We start from the raw sequence: 18,591 nt of genomic DNA, 5'->3' as shown, positions 1-18,591 counted from the left end.
GAAGTCGTTGATTTCTTGAATCTGTGAAGAGATTAGTGAAAGAGGAGAGAGCGTAAAAAAAGAACTGGAGGCGAAGCAATCGAAAGCGGAAGGAGGCTGTTATTAGGGGAGGAAACACGTAGCAGCTGGGTAACACGTGGTCAACGTGAATAACTGGGAGATGACAAGTAACCTTAATTAAGTTTTTTTTTACCATTAAATAAAGGAGTTGTCGAAGTGGAGAATAGAAATTTCGCTGATGACGTGAAATGATGCGGCCATTTTTATTAATATCCCTGAAAAAAAAGAAAATTTTAAAAATAACCCTGTTCCTCATTTTTTTTTAAATATGCCCTGACCGCCTGGACCAGGGGCGGCCCAAAACACCAAGTGAGGCGCCCCAGGGCCCGGCGGCCCATACCCCAAGTGAGGCGCCACCCCCTGGGGCGCCCCATTAGTAATTTGGTTTTTTTTTTTTTTTTTTTGAGAAATCTTAGTATTTTGATTTGAATAATTTTGTTGAAAAAAGTGTTGGGTTTATGTATATGTGTATGTCAAAAAATAAAATATTATGTATATGTGTATGTGTATGCCAAAAAATATAATATTTGATATATTTACGAAGTGATGTCGTAAATTTTTATAACTTTAATTTTTATTTTTATTTCTTTGGTGAACTATATGTATAATATACACACATACACATACACACATGCACATACACATACACATACACATATACACATACATATATACACATACACATACAAAAAAACTCACACATACACATACACATACACATACACATACACATACACATACACATACACATACACATACACATACACATACACATACATATACATATACATACACACATACACATACACATACACATACACATACACATACACATATACCAAATAAATCAATTCGCATAAGCAAAATAGCAAGTTTATCTGCCACCACGTCTGAATAAACCTAACAAACGACTAGTTCTTCTGGTACCAGTGGCAGGTGCGGCATTACTTGTAGAGGCTTGGCTACTAGATGATTGGCTTACAGGAGGAGGGGGTTGTGTTCTACCGGTTGCTTCAGCGACAACTCTGGCATTTTCTCTTTCGTTGTGTTCGTTTATTGCATCTAAATGTAACAATGCAATTCAGTTAGTAATATAATTAAAGCATAAATAAATTTTGTACAATTCTACGTACCTGCCCTGCGCCTGTCGGAAACAGAACGGCGAGCCCGATTTCCCGACGGTCGCCTACCACCCATCTCGTCCATGGTCATTACAATACGCTTGTGTCTCCTCCTTCCCTTTCTTATCCATCCTTCTGAAGGTAATATTCTATCTCCGACATATGTAGGCCACTCATGCTGATCAGGATAAGAATGGAAAGATCCACCCCAAGTGGAAGCAAGGTAATCGGTACGGTACATGTCAGCAACATAGTGATCCTCACAGTAGTTCCTCACTCGGCATACCGCCATCACGTGACTGCAGGGTATGTGACTTAGCTGGGGTCCTTGGCATGTACAGGTTACCGCCCTGGCATCTCCGAATTTAACCACGTACTTGCAAGCCCTCTTGACAAACGCCATAGTGCCGTCTGGTTTACGGGTGGTAGGAACGTACTCATTTGGATTTTGCACTTCGAATTCTGTTCCATCGTTACCCATCGGGATCACGGTCATGGTTGCACCTTTGTCTCTGTGTCGTCTTAGTTTCTCCTCCACCCTTGTTGAAAATGACTGGTTCATCCTTATTAATTCTGCGGCCTTAGCACGCCGTTCCTGAAACCAGGCATTTAACTTGTAGAATGTGTCCTCTACAACTGCAGCCACAGGCAACATCCGGCTCTGCTTGAATACTGCATTCAGCGACTCGGATCCGTTGGTGGTCATAATTCCCCAACGCCAACCTCCATCCCGGGATTGATATATTTTCTCGTATGCTGGATCTTCGTTGACATCTCGGGGATTATTTTTCCCCACCTTCATTAAGTAGAGATTTGCCTTTGGCATGTACTACATAGAAAATAAGGAAATAGAATAATGTAAGTAAACAATTGTAGTAAAAAAAAATTGTTTTCTTAAAGTACAATAATATATGTAAACAATTGAAATGCCATGCCATCGCTCATATACGGTGCCGACATTTGTACTTGCCATGGCCTGGAGCAATGGTGCCAGATAGCCATATGAGTCCTTCCAACTACCAAATATCCTGCAAATCGCAAGTTCACGACCTCTCCACAGCCTGTTGTATTTTGGGATTACATATTTGTATTTGTGTCTGACGGTCATAGCCACCGCCTTGATGCTCATCGATGGATCCAACTTAATGTCCTCCTCAATTGCATCGGCAATTAGTGATGCTGTCAGATTTGAATGGTCTGTCCTTGTGGACGCAGACTTGCATGTATGAGGTGGTTCGCACTTCTTAATCATCCATGCTTCCCCTGAACCCGCAGGGGTTGCAAAAAGGCGGAACTCGCAGTGCGGGTGAGTTGAACAAAGCACAACTAACCTTGTTCGGTCCCTTTTGTGTATTATACATTCCCAGTTGCCGTGAACATGAGTCTCATATATTTTCTTTACAAGCTCGTCTACGCTGGTATAAACTTGCCCTGCGGCAAGTTCTTTGTTGTATACAACACGAGGACCAAAGAAACTAATGTCTGCCTCTTCGAAAGCTGTGGTGTCGTTGAATGTGGCAACCGGATGCTTATTCCCCCGACCTCTAATCGGGAATTTTTCTGCCCTGGACAACCCTGCTACATTTGCATCACCATCTGATAAGTCATCATCTTCCCAAACCCCTTGGTATTCATCCCCCGTTTCCATTTCTCTTTCTGGTACGGCATCAATAGCATCAACATCAACATCAACATCATTTCGATTAACGGGTACCGGTCCTGACTCTGGCATAGTTGGAAATCTAGGGATTATGGGTGTCTGTCTGGGTGGTAGTGGTAACTCTTCAGTATTTTCTGGGGAGTTGTGGTACCCCTGGTTGTCATTACCGGGGCTGTGATACTCCTGGTGGTACCCCTGGTTGTCATAAGGGGATTGCTGGTGGTACTCCTGGTGGTCATAAGGGGAGTGCTGATGGTACCCCTGGTTGTCATAACCTGAAGGTCCAGCCCCAGCCGAACTTGAAGGTCCAGCCCTCGTGCGGGGAACCCTCTTCGAATATATGTCCATTACCGGGACCCCACAAGCTACAAATTGAGTATACACAACTCTCCACAAATTGGCATCTGTTATTGGAAACTTAACAAAGTAAGGTCTACCCCCCCCCCCCCACGTGAGTTGTCAATCCGTGTAGCCAACTCTATTTCATACCTGTTGGGGTTTACAGATGTCTTTTCGTATATTAGCTGCTTCAGTTCCTCAAATGTGGTATTTTCATTAATCTCGAAGCCAAATGCGACTTCTTTCGTGTAATGCACGCCATCTTCATCCCTTTCTAGCTTGCCGCCGACATACAGTGCAACTAACATCTCTTCTTTAACAAACTACATTTTAAAAAAAAAATTTACAAGTATTACATGACATAATAATGGGTACATTAATAAATGACTAATTGAAAAATAAATAAACAAAATTAAAAAAAATTACAATTTTTCTACAGTAGGTGTACAGCAATTGCTACAGTAATTGTACAGTACGCTGCAGTAAATACCAACAATAATGTACAGTACGATACAGTACAGGTCAACAGTAAATGTACAGTACGCTACAGTAAATGTCAACAGTAATGTACAGTACGCTACAGTAAGTGCAACAGTAAATTTGGAACAGTAATTACTAATTATTATAATTATAATTACTAATTATTATAATTATAATTACTAATTATTATAATTAAAAAAACATACCTATTTTCCCCAGTTATCGCCTCCAGAGAAGGTCTGAGATCGGGAAGTGACAGAGGCAGAAAATGCGTTTAAATCACAGGACTAGTGGGGCGCCCCAGGGGGTGGCGCCTCACTTAAGGTATGGGCCGCCGGGCCCTGGGGCGCCTCACTAGCTGTTTTGGGCCGCCCCAGGCCCAGGCGGTCAGGGCATGTATGAAAAAAAATTAGAGAGAGGGGCATTTTTAAAATTTTCTATTTTTTTAAGAATATTAATAAAAATGGCCGGAAATGATGGGAGCAGAAAATAATCCGATTCATCAGTATTCTATCAGAAGGAAGGAAATGGAGATGTTACGGTAGAATGAACAGTAACACCCCATTCAACTTTTATGGGTTTATAATATCCCGTTACAACAAGCAAATATGATAACGCAAAGACAGGATGAGAGTCCCGATCGATCTCTAAAGTAATTCAATTTTTGAGTTTAGATCTGGACCGTCCGATCAGAATCTGAATCAATCGGGACCCAAAAGTCAGTTAAATAGAACAGTGGAAGTGCATAGAATACGGATTAGTAGTGACGCAAAGAAACCAAACAATTGTAAGAAATCACAGAATTGACCTCTCTCCGACCCACGAGGCCACGAGCCCTTTCTCCTCCTCTGTACGACTCGAACTCGAAGCCTCTTTATTTTCACGAAAATTTAAAACACAAACAACAACTGGGACTGGGAGGCAGGAACGCTTTGGTTGGTCCTGTCCTGTGATCTCCATTTCTCCAACCAACTCCCAATCTCCCATCTGATCTCTGCTTGGTCGACCTCCTTTTACCATGGCCATGGACAATTTCTCAGACAAGAACGCCGTTTTCAGAAAGCTCAAGGCCAAGTCCGATAACAAGGTTAATCTCCATCTCACTCTCTTTTTTTTGTTAGATCTGGTTGATTCTACTTCTTAACTTGTCTTGCGGATCTGGGAAAGTCTGGTTATCAGATCTGAATCGCTGATCGATCTGGATTGTGGATCTGGGTTCCTTTTAATCTTACTGGAAAATATATGTGTTGCATAGATGTGCTTTGATTGCAATGCGAAGAATCCGTCATGGGCTTCTGTCACTTATGGAGTGTTCCTTTGCATTGATTGCTCCGCCGTGCACCGGAGCCTTGGCGTACACATCAGCTTTGTTAGGTATTATCATTTCTTAAATTCCTAATTAGGTTATATTTGAAGGGTCTTAGCTAGTTATCTATTTACTTGTGTTTGTTGGATTAACTACTCTTAGGCCACAGGAGTTGTCTTATTGCTGCTTTATTTTGTTCTTCTCAACGTGTTTTATATGTTTGTATGGTAAACCAGAGGCCTTTTCACTGTAACTGGTGCTTCAAATTTTTTTTTTTTTAATTACTGAAATTTAGGTATCAGAATACAGCATTACACCTTAAGATTGAAAAGCATTGCAGAAGTGCATTTCCATTTATCTATCGACTCTGCTGCAATCTCATTTTTTTTAGAAATATAAAAGCTGAATGTAAATACAACGCTGTAATAATCAGAATTAAGGAAAATACAATTATGTCTATTAGTACATGTCACTGCAGGTTAACTACTCTTATCCTTTTGAAAAATATACTGAAGAGAACTGCTATTTTTTATGTTGTATAGATCGACCAATTTGGATTCATGGACACCAGAGCAGTTAAAGACAATGGCATTTGGTGGCAACAACCGTGCCCATGTATTCTTTAAACAACATGGGTGGTCAGATGGCGGAAAGGTGGAGGCTAAGTACACTTCCCGTGCAGCTGAGCTTTACCGCCAAATCCTCCAAAAGGAAGTTGCCAAGAGCGCGTCAGAGAACATCTCGAGCATCAATAGTAACACCTCCTCTCCAGCTACACCTACTATGGTTGCACCACCTGAGCCAGCCAATGGCATGCCGGAGCTTAAGCTGACTGAGCCAGCAGTTAAGGTGACCATGGCCGCTGAGTCTGAAGTTGTTAGGTCACCGAAGGCACCAACGTATCCCACTGCAATTAAGAAGCCAATTGGTTCAAAGAAAATAGGAGGGAAGACTGGAGGGCTTGGTGTGCGCAAGCTCACTACCAAGGTATAGTGAGCATGGTTGGTCTGTTGATTTGAGTAATTTGGTACTGTATGGTATATCCATGTTTGCACCTTGAGAAGATAATAAACTGATGTTGATGTAATAGTTTTGAAAGCAAAAAATTGAGACCTTTCTTTTTTGTCGTGTGTGTTTGTCTACCAATTCTTCTTGTTGTTATTTCTATAGTCCTCAATCCTTATGTCCCGATAGGTACTTTAAAGAGGCCTTGTAAGTAACACGGGTGCTGCTAACTATCATCAGTACTTCTATCTTCTAAATGCGAATAATAACTGTGCTGAAGAAATGTATATGAAAAGCCGAGGAGCAAGTTAGTTAAAAAATGCTATATGGCACTGCTTAGTTAAAGTCACAAAACATTTCTCTGTCATAAGCTTGAAAGGATGTCAACATTATGTATAACTGATTTATCTATTAATGTGTATAAAATACAGCCAAGTGAGAGCCTGTATGATCAGAAGCCAGAGGAACCAGCACCTGCCCTGCCATCCCTGACCAGCACAGCAGCTACCACTGACAAGAAGGGCCCATCATATCCTTCCCGGTTTGAGTACACAGAGAATACTGGTTCTGCTGAGACCAGCTCAGGTGGCAATCAGGTTATCGGCCACGTGGCTGCACCTAAATCCTCTAATTTCTTTGCTGAGTTTGGTATGGACAGCGGCTTCAAGAAATCTTCATCTTCTTCATCCAAAGTTCAGGTATCTTCATCTAAACTATTGAACCTCAGTCTGATTGTTTGAATTATCAACTAATATGTACTGCCTGATGTGCTGCCTTGATTGTTTCGACTGTCAGGATGCTGACAATTTTCATCTATTCGGCATGGATATGGATACGAGTATCATATCTGATATGCTATGCATACGGCAGTACGACATATCTCAAATTTTATTAGATTTAAATAGCAGAAACTAATGCTTCGAAAGTTAAATTTACTATATGAATACTAAAGTTCTAATTTTAATAAGATACTACAAGAACCTGCGGAGTTACATTAGATGTATATAAGCCATTTTAATAGAATTATCTATACTTCTAAAAAAATGCGAATATATTTTTAATTCTTCAAACAATAATTGGGGAGTAAAATAAATAAATAAGAAAGATAATTAGACTCTGCTCCAGAAGGGGGTACATGGAGGGAGGGGAAGGAGAAATCACTGTGCGGAGGGGGAATTTCACCAGACCGCGTCTTACTGGACGGGTTTACCTGCTCTAGAAGAGGTGAAATGGAGAGAGAGTGGAGGGAAACGACACTGTGCGGAGGGGAATGCTCTGTGGATTTTGGCGAAATCCTTCACCCCCAAATTGGGGTGGAGAGAAGGTGAAATGGCGCTCGTTCACTTCCCTTCCCTTCCCTTTATTGCGATTTCACCCCTTGGTTGTGGAGTACAGCCGTAATTAAAATTGTAGGGGATCAAAAGCACTACATGTATATGGGCCAAAAAATATTACAAATATCACCAGAACAGCAGTTCCAGTGGGCTCAATTGGCCCCTCTGCCTTTCATCTCCCTCTGCCATGTCTCACTACATTCATAGTTTTTGGTGAAGCTATCAATTTGTTGACTATTAATTTTGGATCAGGTTGAGGAGACTAATGAGGCAAGGCAAAAGTTCTCCAATGCAAAGGCAATTTCTTCAGCACAGTTTTTTGGTGATCAGAGCAGAGCTGACCGAGAGGCCGGGATCTCCCTTCAGAAATATGCTGTATGTTTTTACGTATTCACCTGGGTGTTCTCTTGTTCAAGTGATGGACAGTGGCCTATGAAAATATCAAGAGCTGAAATTTGAATTACCAACTTAAGTTTTTTCTATTGGGACATCTAATGATATTATTTATGTATATTTTTTTAGTTTTTTATTATTTATATTTTTGTTTTTGCTTGACATGGATTTTGTCTCAAGGCCAAGCAAAAGTGTGGTGAACTGGATGCCTAACATCCTGACTGGGTTAAATTCATTTTTTTTGTGGTGTTAAGCAAAGTTGGATTTAAGAATGGGGAATAGAGATCATTTCCATTTTATTCCACTCGTGTTGGGCGGAGTGGAATAGATCTGATTCTATCCGGATGAGATAGATATTCCTCTCATCCCCATGGAATATCTCATTCCATTATGTTTGAATTGAGAGGGCCTTAGTTGCATGATTGGGAGGGTCTAGACGAAGGCATAATGACAATTTTCGAAACATAATGACAAGATTGGGAGGGTCTAGATGAAGGCATAATGACAATTTTCGAAACATAATGACAAGATTGGGAGGGTCTATATGGAATTGCTGGGTTTATTGTGATAACGACCAATTAAGCATAATGACATATATAAACATCACGAAGGCATCTTAATTGCCTGTCAGGTTAAAAAGTTCAGTGTAAACCAGGGGCATTGATATCAGCAGTTTAAGCTAAAGTCTTTTGGTTATTTGATAGGGGTCTTCATCAATATCCAGTGCTGATCTTTTTGGTCGCGATAATGACGATTCTCAACTTGACATTAGTGCTGCTGACCTCATCAACCGTCTTTCTTTCCAGGTAAACATTTTAATTTTGACCTTTATTGAAAAAACTATTTAGGTTATGACAGGTCTTGACTTATCGCCAGCTAATGTTTTATTTAAGTCCTATCAGTATTTGTTTACTTTACTGTTTAGTCCTCATTATGGCTGATGAGGATTGCAGTTTGCATTATGGGTTGATGTGATTATCTTGTGGTTATAATTATAGATATATTTCCTATTCAGTCAATCAATTGGAAAATAATAAATGAAATGACTTGTTGAATGTGATCACTTACTAGTATTTCTGCATTCTTTGGACTGAAAAATTATGGTAGGAGTTACTGTTGTAAGTTATTGGAATGCCCAAGGACCGAAACAGTAAATGAGTAATAATATTGGAATTTTTTTGTTTAATTTAGCCACCTCCCTCCAAAAACTGGAGAAGTAATTTAACCTCTTCTTTATGATTCTTATTTTGCCTTTTTTTTTTTAGGCAACTCAAGATTTGTCATCGTTAAAGAATATGGCAGGAGAAACTGGTAAAAAACTGACATCATTGGCTTCAAGTCTCATGAACGACCTTCAAGACCGTATCCTCTGAGAGAATTCACCTCTTTATTCGAATTCTTATGTCAATATACATGACTCGTCTCCAAGTGGGTTATGGCATATACACCTTGACGCCAAATCTTCTTTTAGCCAATGAAATGTTCTTTTAGATTTTTCTTGCCATTCATAAGATGGGTGTGTAGTTTGTGTGGTTAAGTTTTTTTTTTTTTTTTTTTTTTTCCTTTTCCCTTTCCATCAGTTATAGAGTGAAATTAAACTATATAGAACAGACTTTGTATTTGCCTACTGCTACTATTACTCGTGTTTTGTAACTTGTTGAAGTTGGCTTTAGTATTTGCCGTGTTTCAATGCATATGCAGGTGAATGCTGTTACATTAGTAAAATATCAAAGAGCTTTTATTTTATCTTTCCCCTTATGTTTTTTTGTTGGACTGATTTGTTGTAACCTAGACCAAATGCATTTAGTAGTTGTCCACGGTGTGATTTCTTACGAAAATGGTTGGATGCTTGGGTGAAATCTTATCAATTTCTTCTGGAGTTCGTAGGGTTTAGGGTAGATAACCTACAAATAGTACTATCATCCTCATTCCTGACACATAATTTTCACACACTAATTGAAATTTTACTATTGTTGATGATCGAAACGCATCCACAGTACAGTAGCTATATAATCGTACAACGGTACAAGTCAATTAAATTCCGTGTCTCCGCACCATTCATCTCTTGATTTACAAACTTAGAAGTCCTATTATCCGTTTCTGTTGCTCCTTATAAACATGGGCCCAATCTGAGAAAGGCCGAGAAAAAACCCAAATGTTCTTCTCCGATTCCGAATAGCATGCAATGATGCAATGCATGCATCTCGCGAGATTGCCAAGTCGTCTCGTCGTCTTTCTCCGGATTCCTAAATCCTAATCTTCTCACCGGATCGGATCTAGACCAAACTACTTCACCTGTCGCTCTCACACGCGCCTTCTCTCTTCTCTCTTCTCTCTTCTCTCTTCTCTCTTGCCTCCTTCATCTCTCTTTACACTGCCCCGGCCGCCCCTTCAATCTTTCCTCCTACCACCACCATCTTTACTGGTAAGCTGCTTCTCTCATTCCTTTTTCTTAACATCAAATGTTTCTACCTATGGTTGCTTCTAAATTGAGGTATATTTACAATTAGTTGAATTTTGTGAGTTATAATAGGCATCTTTTTAATTTTGGGCCAACTGTGGATGAATCTTTTGAATATTGGGAGAAAACTGTTTTCAGTCTTTCAGTTGCATATATTATTTTCTTTTCCAGGGTTTTAGCTCAATCCAAATCTCAAATAATCAATGATCCAGCTCCTAAATCTCAATTAGTTTGTTAATAATCAATTGGCAATTGTAAGCACATCACTAACAACCTTTTACATGTCATTGTATGTATATCCACTCATTATGTAATTTTTAAGTTTATGTTTTCTTGTAAGCAGATATATGACCTTTAACATCAAAATTAACATGACCTTATAACAGATGTATTGGAACAGAATAGTAGTATATTAGAAATAAGAACAATAGATGTGTGAAAATTGTTTATTACATTAAGATTACATGCCATGTAAGGGAGTAATGAAAAACAATTATATGATGGACTTCTAGCATGGCATATTGATTTTCATACTGTTCTCGACTCATGCTGAAATCAAATTTGTTTTTGGTTAATAAGTTATCATATTTTATATTCTGTCTACTTTTCCTTTCTGGTCAATATTTAGTTGGTTTTCATTAGGATTGGTTAAACATCCAGTAAGGACCAAATGACCTGGAATGAAATATTCCAAACTTGTGTCAATTATTCTTGGACTTCTGATATAACTTCGGAATCTGATATCTAAGCTGCACTCTTATCTCTTTGTTCCTACAAATTTGGTTTTGTACTAGATTCCTTTGGTTAGAAAATTGGTTCAATTTCACTAACAATTGTAATACAAATTCTATTTGAGGGCTTCCAGAAGAGTGCCACTAAATAAACAATGAAGATACGCACGTGTGAGAAGCCTAGGCTAGAGCTGTACCAACTCAAAAATGTATATTTTACCTCATCTTTACAAGGTCAATTGATATTTCAGAAGGCAGCATCAGAAAAACGATTAATTTGGTGTCTCGTCTCTTGTAATTTGTTTTGTGTACAGAAGACAAGGCTGTTCAGCTGTGAATAACAGGCTTTTTCCGAGCTGGGCTGAATATCGAGCATCATTTGGGCAGGGCAGGACAGGGCTTGGGCTTAAAATAATTCAAGCTGGGTTTGGACTTTTCTTCTCAAGTCAGGGCCGAACCGGATTTGAGCAAGCTGGGCAAGGTATGACCCCGCCCCTTGGCAGGTCTATAGGAAGGAAATTTGCAGTTCGTCAGAGAAAGAAAACATGTCGTGTATTGATCAATGCGCTTTTGACTAAGTAGATATATTTTGTCTCTTATGTCACGTGGTTAATCCAGGCTGTTATTTACACTTCAAATCCTTTCAGGATATGGTAAAAACAGTTGACCGGCACGCAAATTAAAATATAAATGTTCTCTTATTCAGTTGATAATCCCAAATACCTACAGCATAAAAAAATATTCTTTGCTTTGGTAGTTTGGACATATGACTCAAAATTGGCAATGGTATGTATCAGTACTTGTTGATTATAATTTACATGGTAATCCATTTGCCAAACAATTGCGCAGCATGAGAGCTTATACATTTTTTCTTTTTGCTTTGCAGGATCTAATTTGCAAGAAGTAAACATGCGAGATCCTTTCAATGCTCCAATCCATTACATAACTTCTGATCGTCAGTCGTCAACTGATCCGACACGACCTGACGTAACACCTTCTCATACTGTTTTCACGAATGGTAACAGCGATGCGGTACCCTGGACACCTAGCGTCGACTCCTCAGTAAGGTCAGTTTATAGATTACTCCAAATGCAGAAACTTTCAAAGGAGTGCTTGAAATTGTTTAATTTTTTGACACTTTGGTTTCAAGTTCAAATCTCTAAACCTGCAAAAAAGCAATTGGCCCATGAAATAATGATCCCAAAAAATGAAATAAAGGATTTTATCTAAAGGCTTTAATAAAAAGAGGATCTTTCTAGATTCTGAAGGGTGTATAATGCGATTAAAAATTTTTAAGATTGTAAAAGTTGTTATAATGCAATATAAATCTTTCTAGATGCATGATACTGAATGGGTTGATTTTAACTTTTGAGGTACTTAAAGATATGCATGAAACTGTGTCCTTGTATTTCTGTAGGCATCAATTTTACAAAGCAGCTCTTCCTGATGATTTTGGCAAAGAGTTGGATCCTGAGATCAAGGTGAATTGCAAAAAAGCCCTTGTACTTTTAAAGATTTGGAGAAAACTCTCTTAAACTTTGATTAATTGAATGTCATAAATAAAAACAGTGCATTGTCAGTCGCGGTAGATTAGAATTCAAAGTGGTCTATTCCTCATGTATGTCTTCCAATGCAGTGGCTATCTGGATAAAATGGCCAAAGCCAACATCTTGGATCGCACCAGCCATCATTGAAAGTTTTTGAGGGGTTTATATGAAATTTCTTTTTCTGGCAGGAGCTCTTTTTTAGAACAAGATCGCTAGAGGAAGAGGCGTTGATTCTCAAAAAGCAAGTGGCTGATGCTGGATTGAGAGTATGTAAAACTATTAAAGATGCCCCTATGGTGGATGCATATTGAGAGAATGGGTTTCAATTGACCCCCATTTGTTATCAAGAAAGCTTTGGGAATGTTGTATTTTTAAGTATTTTATACAAAATTGTTATAAATTTGACCCTGTACTTCTTGTCAACTTTTTATGGTTGGTCCCTGTACTTCTATGTATATGTATTGACCCCCATAGTCAAAACTTCTGTCCCTAAAATTTTGATACATTTTATAGGAAGACGGAAAACCACGATTGAAAATTAATTGTGACCTTTTTCTTGTTAATTTTGCAGGAACTGCAGCTACTAAGCGAAAAGCACATTTTGGAGAGAAAGCTTACTGAATTAAGAATTGTATGTGCACATGATTGGTGTATCTTTACTTCTATTAACCTTTTCCATATCGTGTTAATTGTTGTATTTTCCTTTCATTGTAATCTATTTTGTTTTCAATCCAGGTGCTAGATGAGAAGCAAGACGATGCCATATCCAGCACCTTAAAAGAACTAAATCAGAAAAAGAGTCATATAGAAGAAAACCTTAGACTGGCTAATGAGCTAAAAGTATGTAAGCAGTCCTGCGCAAACTTGTAATTGGCGTACACATTTTTATCATTTAAAACTATTATGGATATTTTATTATCTTGTGTCATTGCAGATTGTAGAGGAGGATGTATACATATTTACTTCTTCAATGCTTAGCTTATTAGCCGAGAATGAAGTTCGGCCACCCATAATAAATGCATCAACAATTTCAAATGGTACAAAGGTAACCTATTTTTTTTACTTTTTATTTTTAAAGTGATCTCCAGGATCATCTGTTTCCTATTAATGGAAACAATTAAAAGTTGACAGAACACAAACCAATAGTACACAGTTTTCTCTGAGACAACTTTTACAAAATGCCCTAAAAAATACATCAATTTGCAAGCATTGTTTAGAATGATCTACCAGCCTTCATGTTTGTACAGCAATAGCCAAGCTTCCTTGAGCATCAGAGGACTGTGCTATATATGCCCGGAACCACCTTCTTCGTCCGCAATTTTCCCCAGAATCAAATCTAAATCTCACTGTTACTTTAGAATTAACCATTTGTTCCACTTGTGTCCTAATTAACAAATCCACAACTTGGTTAGCAATATTTCCATTCTGACAAAGACCCAATAGGCTTAGGAGAAGTGTGCTCAAAGCAAATTTTTTTTTATTGATAAAAGTGGGATTTATCCCGCCGATTTGATTGAAATCATAAGGACTAAGGAGACTGATACCAAACCACTGGTATCATTCCCTTTTTAAGTACAAAATCATCCTAAGAAAGCTAAGCATAGAACTATTCTATTACATCATCATACTAAAAAAACAAGTACCAAATCAAACATAGAATCCTACATAGGTTCGGTTTTTCAACATACAAAATTAACAGACAGTTAGACTTAATCGTTCACACAAACACCAACCAAAGAAAATTAATCAGCGATGCCTTGTCCAAACCCTTGCCTGGGTTCCTGCTCAAGGCAAACTTAATTTCTTTCCAACCAACAGGCCCATTATAAAGCAGAAAATATAATTTGAATATATTTTCTAAACTACCTTCAATTTGAGAATAAACTGCCACATCTCTTTAATAATATCAAAATGAATAGAGCAAGAAGTGTAAGTTTCTAACCACTGCCAAATTTGTTTAGTGTAAGAGCAATATTAAAACAGATATTCTATGGTTTTTTACTTGATAATAAGACAGACCATCCTTCTATAAGAAAATTTTAGCAAGATCAGTGTTCTCAATACCACAATTGATAGCCGATCTTACTGCAATTTTATCACCTGGGTCCCACCTAGAGGCAACCTAATATGATCCATGAGAACTGTTCTTGTTGTAATTGATATGTCTATGTCATGGTGGTTGTCTCACAATTATGATTTTTCTGTTTTCTTTTTCATTTGGAACTCTAGAGAGTGAGTCAGCAGATGAATTTGAAGCTAAGATCTTTGACTGTAAGCAATTATAAATCTCTTAAATTCATAAAAGGCAGTCTTGTTTCCTGAGAAAATATGTTAATTATATTTTTTATATTTCTAATTGTAGACTAGCCTTGGTGGCACAGATGCCGACCTAAGAAATGCAGCGACTACCTCGAGAAACCAATTTCCTACATATGTGGTACATTAGACAACTTGAAAGTCCGCATTTCACAATTTGTATTAACTTAGAAGATCATGCCATAGTGACTTCATAGGTCAATAATATTTGTAGGACTCCAGAAGGAATGATTTTAATCAGCAACCTCAGTATGGATTGGTTAATCAACAGTATGAGCTGGGACTTCAACGGCCGAGATACATTGATGATTACGGAATGATTGATCCGAAGGATCTACACCCTGCACCAAATTCTGACAGGCTTTATACTTCTTACATTAACGATCAGCCAAGGCACATTTTTATATCTCACAATAGAGGCATCTTGTTTCTTGTTTGAGGAAATTTTCATGTTAACCTGGAAAATCTCAAAGTGATGTATGCTTGCAAACAAAAAGTATCATTCATACTCCCAAAATATATAGATGCTAAACATACCCCAACATTTTTGCAAAGTCACTCTCTAGAGAAATCAGGGCAGACGGATAATTTGGGTCTTTTGAGGTTTGAAGAAAAAAAGTGGATATAAGAACCTTTGTTTATATTTGGTGTAACTTTCAGGGATGTGGCAAATGCCTCAAATCCTAACTTTTATGATGATAATTCTGGTGATGGAGCTGACCGAAGATCAGAATATTCCGGTGATGGTAAAGGCATAAAAGTTATTAAATTCTTGCACTAGGTTTTGTTGCTCTCTGATTCCTTTTTTCTCTTTTGCTTTTTTTGAACTCTTGTTGATTAAGACAATATTTTGTTAGGAGAAGAAATATTTCCTAGTATTGAAGGGTTCCAAATCACTGGTGTTGCTATACCAGGTAACATGTTAACAGCCTGTGGGTTTCCTACAAATGGGACCACTCTTTGCATTTTTCAGGTATGTATTGTAATATATTTATTTTGTCAAATGTCAAAGGTTTAAGGAGCATTTTAAAATAGTTTCTATACATGGGATAAACTTAGTTGTCTTTTTACTTTGCTTGTAGTGGGTTCGGTATCATGAAAATGGAACCCGGCAATCAATCGAAGGTGCACTTATAAAGACTATTTGTTAAATAATTTAATAGAGACATTAATCAGTTCCAACAAATATGACATATTTTTAAAATCTTGTAATTTAGGAGCAACTGTACCAGAATATTACGTAACAGCTGATGATGTGGACACATTACTTGCTGTTGACTGCACCCCGATGGATGACAATGGCCGTCAGGTTTTTATTTTCTGTTTAGTTGTTTAGATGGTTTTAAACAATATTCCATGACATTGTTTTGACTAGATTAATTTCAATTGGTAGGGAGAATTGGTGAGGCAGTTTGCTAACAACCAAAACAAGATAACTTGTGGTGAGTTTATCAGTGGGTTTTTCATCATAATTACGGTTTTACTCATCAATAAGCAAAAGCATGATAAAGAATATACTGTATTGCAGATTTATTTGGATGTAATTATATTATGAAATGTTACTATTTAGGTTAGAGAACTGGACATAGTTGTATCTAATTAGTCTTTTTTCATCCTAATTTGGTTCATATCAATTACTGAACAGATGCAGAGATGCAACATGAGCTCGATTCCTATATTTCATCTGGAAAAGCTACTTTTAACATATTCTCACTGGTATCTTGTACCTTTATTCATAGTATCATGCTCCTCTTATTTTGTGCTTGTGTGATTATATGGTTAGAATTCAACTAACCTGGTGTTTATGGTAACTTCAGAACTTAATATTATAAAATATTATAGTTACCCCTAGAAAATATAAGACATTCCTTCCCCTACCCCTTGCCTATCTGTCTTTCTTTTTAAAGAAGTAATGAAGTGTACCTCCATGATTACTCTATAACCATGAACTGGTCAGGATAGCAGGGTACTGCATATTTGTTTTGCAGGGATTGTAGGAAGTAATTTAATTTATTTTAAATTAAATTATTATATATTGCAATGCAGGTAGATTCTTCAGATGACTGGGAGCTGGCATTATTGACATTGAAACGCTCAACATACCAAATTAAGATACAAAGTACTGACTCTGTTATCATTGAAGAGAAATATTCTTCTGAGCTCTCTGTATGTCCTTTTCTCCTCGTTTTCTATCCACCAAAGTTACTTTTTCTCACTATAGATGTAAACTGTTATTTTATTCCTTGTAATTGTAGATGAAAGTTCCACATGGGTATTCTGCCCAATTTGTGTTGGTAAGTTCTGGTCGCATAAGTGTTCCTTTTACCACAGAAGGTGTGTCTCAGCCCAATTCCTTGGAAGAGGATGTTAGGTACTTTCTAGTTTACAAGTTTACAATTGTTTTATAATTTTTGCAAGCAGTGCTTGATACTTCTTAGTTTGAGAAATAACATAACATTTTTTGGGTGATAAAAATGAAGGTTGGGCCAAAGAAAAGACAACTGCTTGCTCCTTAGGGTTCAACTACTATACCAAATTGTAATAGTTAGTTTATGCTACTATAAAATCAACGCAAGAGCTCAGATTCTTCGTTTTAGTTCAACTTGAATTTAGAAGCAGCATCATTTGGGTAGAGGCAAACATATCGGCATAGAACATTATGTTTCAAAAAATGTAGCTGATGTCTTGTACTAGCAAATAACCAAGAACATGTGATGTTGTTTGCACAACATCTTTTGCTTTATAAAGTCCTTTTCTCTATAAAGATCTAGAATTAAATCTTCTCATCATAAATAATAAACTTAAGTTTTTTTTTTCCCCCTAGATTGAGGGATCTAATAGTGCTCACCATGAGAACATTTCAGAATAAGGTACCTCCTATTTATTAATCTTGTGGGTATCAGACGGATTCTCTATGGCAAGTAGTGTACCATGGCCAGTAATTGTATCTGTACCATACTGACCTGATCAATAGTTGTATCTTTCGCATTGTAAGTGCCAACTACATCTCTGACCAGCATAGCATTGCACAAGACTAATTGACTTGAGACGGCTTGGTATTTAGTATTTACCATACAATTAATCTTCCCAAGGAACATGCAACATCTTCTGTACTAAACAGTGAATGATTCTTACAGGCCGTAGATGGTAAAAGGAAAGGGAAGGCTTAGATATTTGTTTACAAGTTGATTGTATTCACAATTTTGGTGATTTCTTTCCTACATCCGAAATGTAAATAAAATTTCAATCATATATAAGGTAAAATTGTAATTTTATTTTGAGGAAGAACATACAAGGTAGTGTTGCTATGTCATTTTTTTTAGCCAGCTTATGAGAAAATAATGCTACTTTTTCTGTCATGCTTAGTCTAGGATATATTAAGTTCAATATTTGTAAATGCCAAAAATAGATATACCTGATCATATTAGGAAGACATTGGTGTCGTTGCAACTATTCTTTGTCCCAAATCTGACTTGTTACTTTGGAGCATAGATTATTTGGTAATGGCTAGCTGAAGAGTTGTTTCCTCGATAGTATCATTTGAAACTCGATTAATATATGAAAATATGTGCTTGGTGCTGGATGCCAACACCTCAATTTTATCTAATGAATGTCTCCGCCTTCACCTAGTTAAGTAATTGAATGGTACAGTACAGGGAGGATCCCATCTGCATTGGCTCCAAATATTATATTAATACTATATCGCTAAGTAGTTGCTAGTGTCAATGAAAGGATTTGCCGAGGGCTTGCTCTTTGCCACAATTCTCAACATGTGCTATTGTTTACTTTCAATTTCGTTATGTATTCAATTGCTTTTCTAATTAGGTTCACAAACTAC

At 37.5% G+C, this 18,591-nt stretch overlaps 3 protein-coding genes across 9 annotated transcripts; 2 read left to right on the top strand and 1 right to left on the bottom strand.

Moving 5' to 3' along the window:
* Positions 1 to 934: 934 nt before the first annotated feature.
* Positions 935 to 1,983, bottom strand: LOC144551886 (uncharacterized). Its single transcript, XM_078299985.1, has 2 exons — positions 1,194 to 1,983; positions 935 to 1,122 (listed from the first exon to the last, which is right to left on the bottom strand). Exons 1-2 carry the CDS (start codon positions 1,981 to 1,983, stop codon positions 935 to 937), a joined length of 978 nt encoding a protein of 325 aa, XP_078156111.1.
* Positions 1,984 to 4,454: 2,471 nt separating this feature from the next.
* Positions 4,455 to 9,423, top strand: LOC144551770 (putative ADP-ribosylation factor GTPase-activating protein AGD8). The gene is made up of 7 exons (XM_078299875.1): positions 4,455 to 4,747; positions 4,916 to 5,034; positions 5,509 to 5,953; positions 6,403 to 6,669; positions 7,558 to 7,680; positions 8,403 to 8,504; positions 8,964 to 9,423. The coding sequence occupies exons 1-7, from the start codon at positions 4,679 to 4,681 to the stop codon at positions 9,069 to 9,071; spliced, it is 1,233 nt and encodes a 410-aa protein (XP_078156001.1). The 5' UTR covers positions 4,455 to 4,678; the 3' UTR covers positions 9,072 to 9,423.
* A 494-nt stretch (positions 9,424 to 9,917) lies between these two features.
* LOC144551768 (uncharacterized) lies at positions 9,918 to 18,206 on the top strand. 7 transcript variants are annotated; one of them, XR_013510866.1, is made up of 22 exons: positions 9,918 to 10,123; positions 11,016 to 11,099; positions 11,205 to 11,371; positions 11,777 to 11,957; positions 12,308 to 12,371; positions 12,626 to 12,703; positions 13,009 to 13,068; positions 13,173 to 13,277; positions 13,372 to 13,482; positions 14,667 to 14,708; positions 14,800 to 14,874; positions 14,968 to 15,146; positions 15,414 to 15,499; positions 15,611 to 15,726; positions 15,836 to 15,878; positions 15,971 to 16,062; positions 16,147 to 16,195; positions 16,399 to 16,469; positions 16,804 to 16,919; positions 17,009 to 17,124; positions 17,578 to 17,623; positions 17,891 to 18,206. XR_013510866.1 is itself a non-coding variant. In XM_078299869.1 (22 exons), exons 4-22 carry the CDS (start codon positions 11,800 to 11,802, stop codon positions 17,921 to 17,923), a joined length of 1,644 nt encoding a protein of 547 aa, XP_078155995.1. In that variant the 5' UTR covers positions 9,918 to 10,123; positions 11,016 to 11,099; positions 11,205 to 11,371; positions 11,777 to 11,799; the 3' UTR covers positions 17,924 to 18,206. The 7 variants fall into 7 exon arrangements, 6 of the variants coding, with proteins under 6 accessions (XP_078155995.1, XP_078156000.1, XP_078155998.1 ...); XM_078299869.1 differs by having other exon boundaries at positions 16,800 to 16,919; XM_078299874.1 differs by having other exon boundaries at positions 16,800 to 16,919; positions 17,875 to 18,206.
* The last annotated feature ends 385 nt before the right edge of the window (positions 18,207 to 18,591 follow it).

The sequence above is a fragment of the Carex rostrata genome, chromosome 3 (assembly GCF_964058835.1).
Source record: "Carex rostrata chromosome 3, lpCarRost1.2, whole genome shotgun sequence".
Lineage (NCBI taxonomy): Eukaryota > Viridiplantae > Streptophyta > Magnoliopsida > Poales > Cyperaceae > Carex > Carex rostrata.
This window is presented reverse-complemented; position numbering and strand designations above follow the sequence as displayed.

Bases quoted from the DNA above. Each gene is read 5' to 3' on its own strand.
- LOC144551886 (XM_078299985.1), bottom strand. From the start codon at position 1,983: ATGAAGGTGGGGAAAAATAATCCCCGAGATGTCAACGAAGATCCAGCA. The intron at 1,123-1,193 runs GTACGTAGAATT...TGTTACATTTAG, and splicing joins TTCCGACAGGCGCAGGGCAG to ATGCAATAAACGAACACAAC.
- LOC144551770 (XM_078299875.1), top strand. From the start codon at position 4,679: ATGGCCATGGACAATTTCTCAGACAAGAACGCCGTTTTCAGAAAGCTC. The intron at 4,748-4,915 runs GTTAATCTCCAT...TGTGTTGCATAG, and splicing joins AGGCCAAGTCCGATAACAAG to ATGTGCTTTGATTGCAATGC. The intron at 7,681-8,402 runs GTATGTTTTTAC...GTTATTTGATAG, and splicing joins TCTCCCTTCAGAAATATGCT to GGGTCTTCATCAATATCCAG.
- LOC144551768 (XM_078299869.1), top strand. From the start codon at position 11,800: ATGCGAGATCCTTTCAATGCTCCAATCCATTACATAACTTCTGATCGT. The intron at 13,069-13,172 runs GTATGTGCACAT...TTTTCAATCCAG, and splicing joins AGCTTACTGAATTAAGAATT to GTGCTAGATGAGAAGCAAGA. The intron at 16,470-16,799 runs GTATCTTGTACC...ATTGCAATGCAG, and splicing joins CTTTTAACATATTCTCACTG to GTAGATTCTTCAGATGACTG.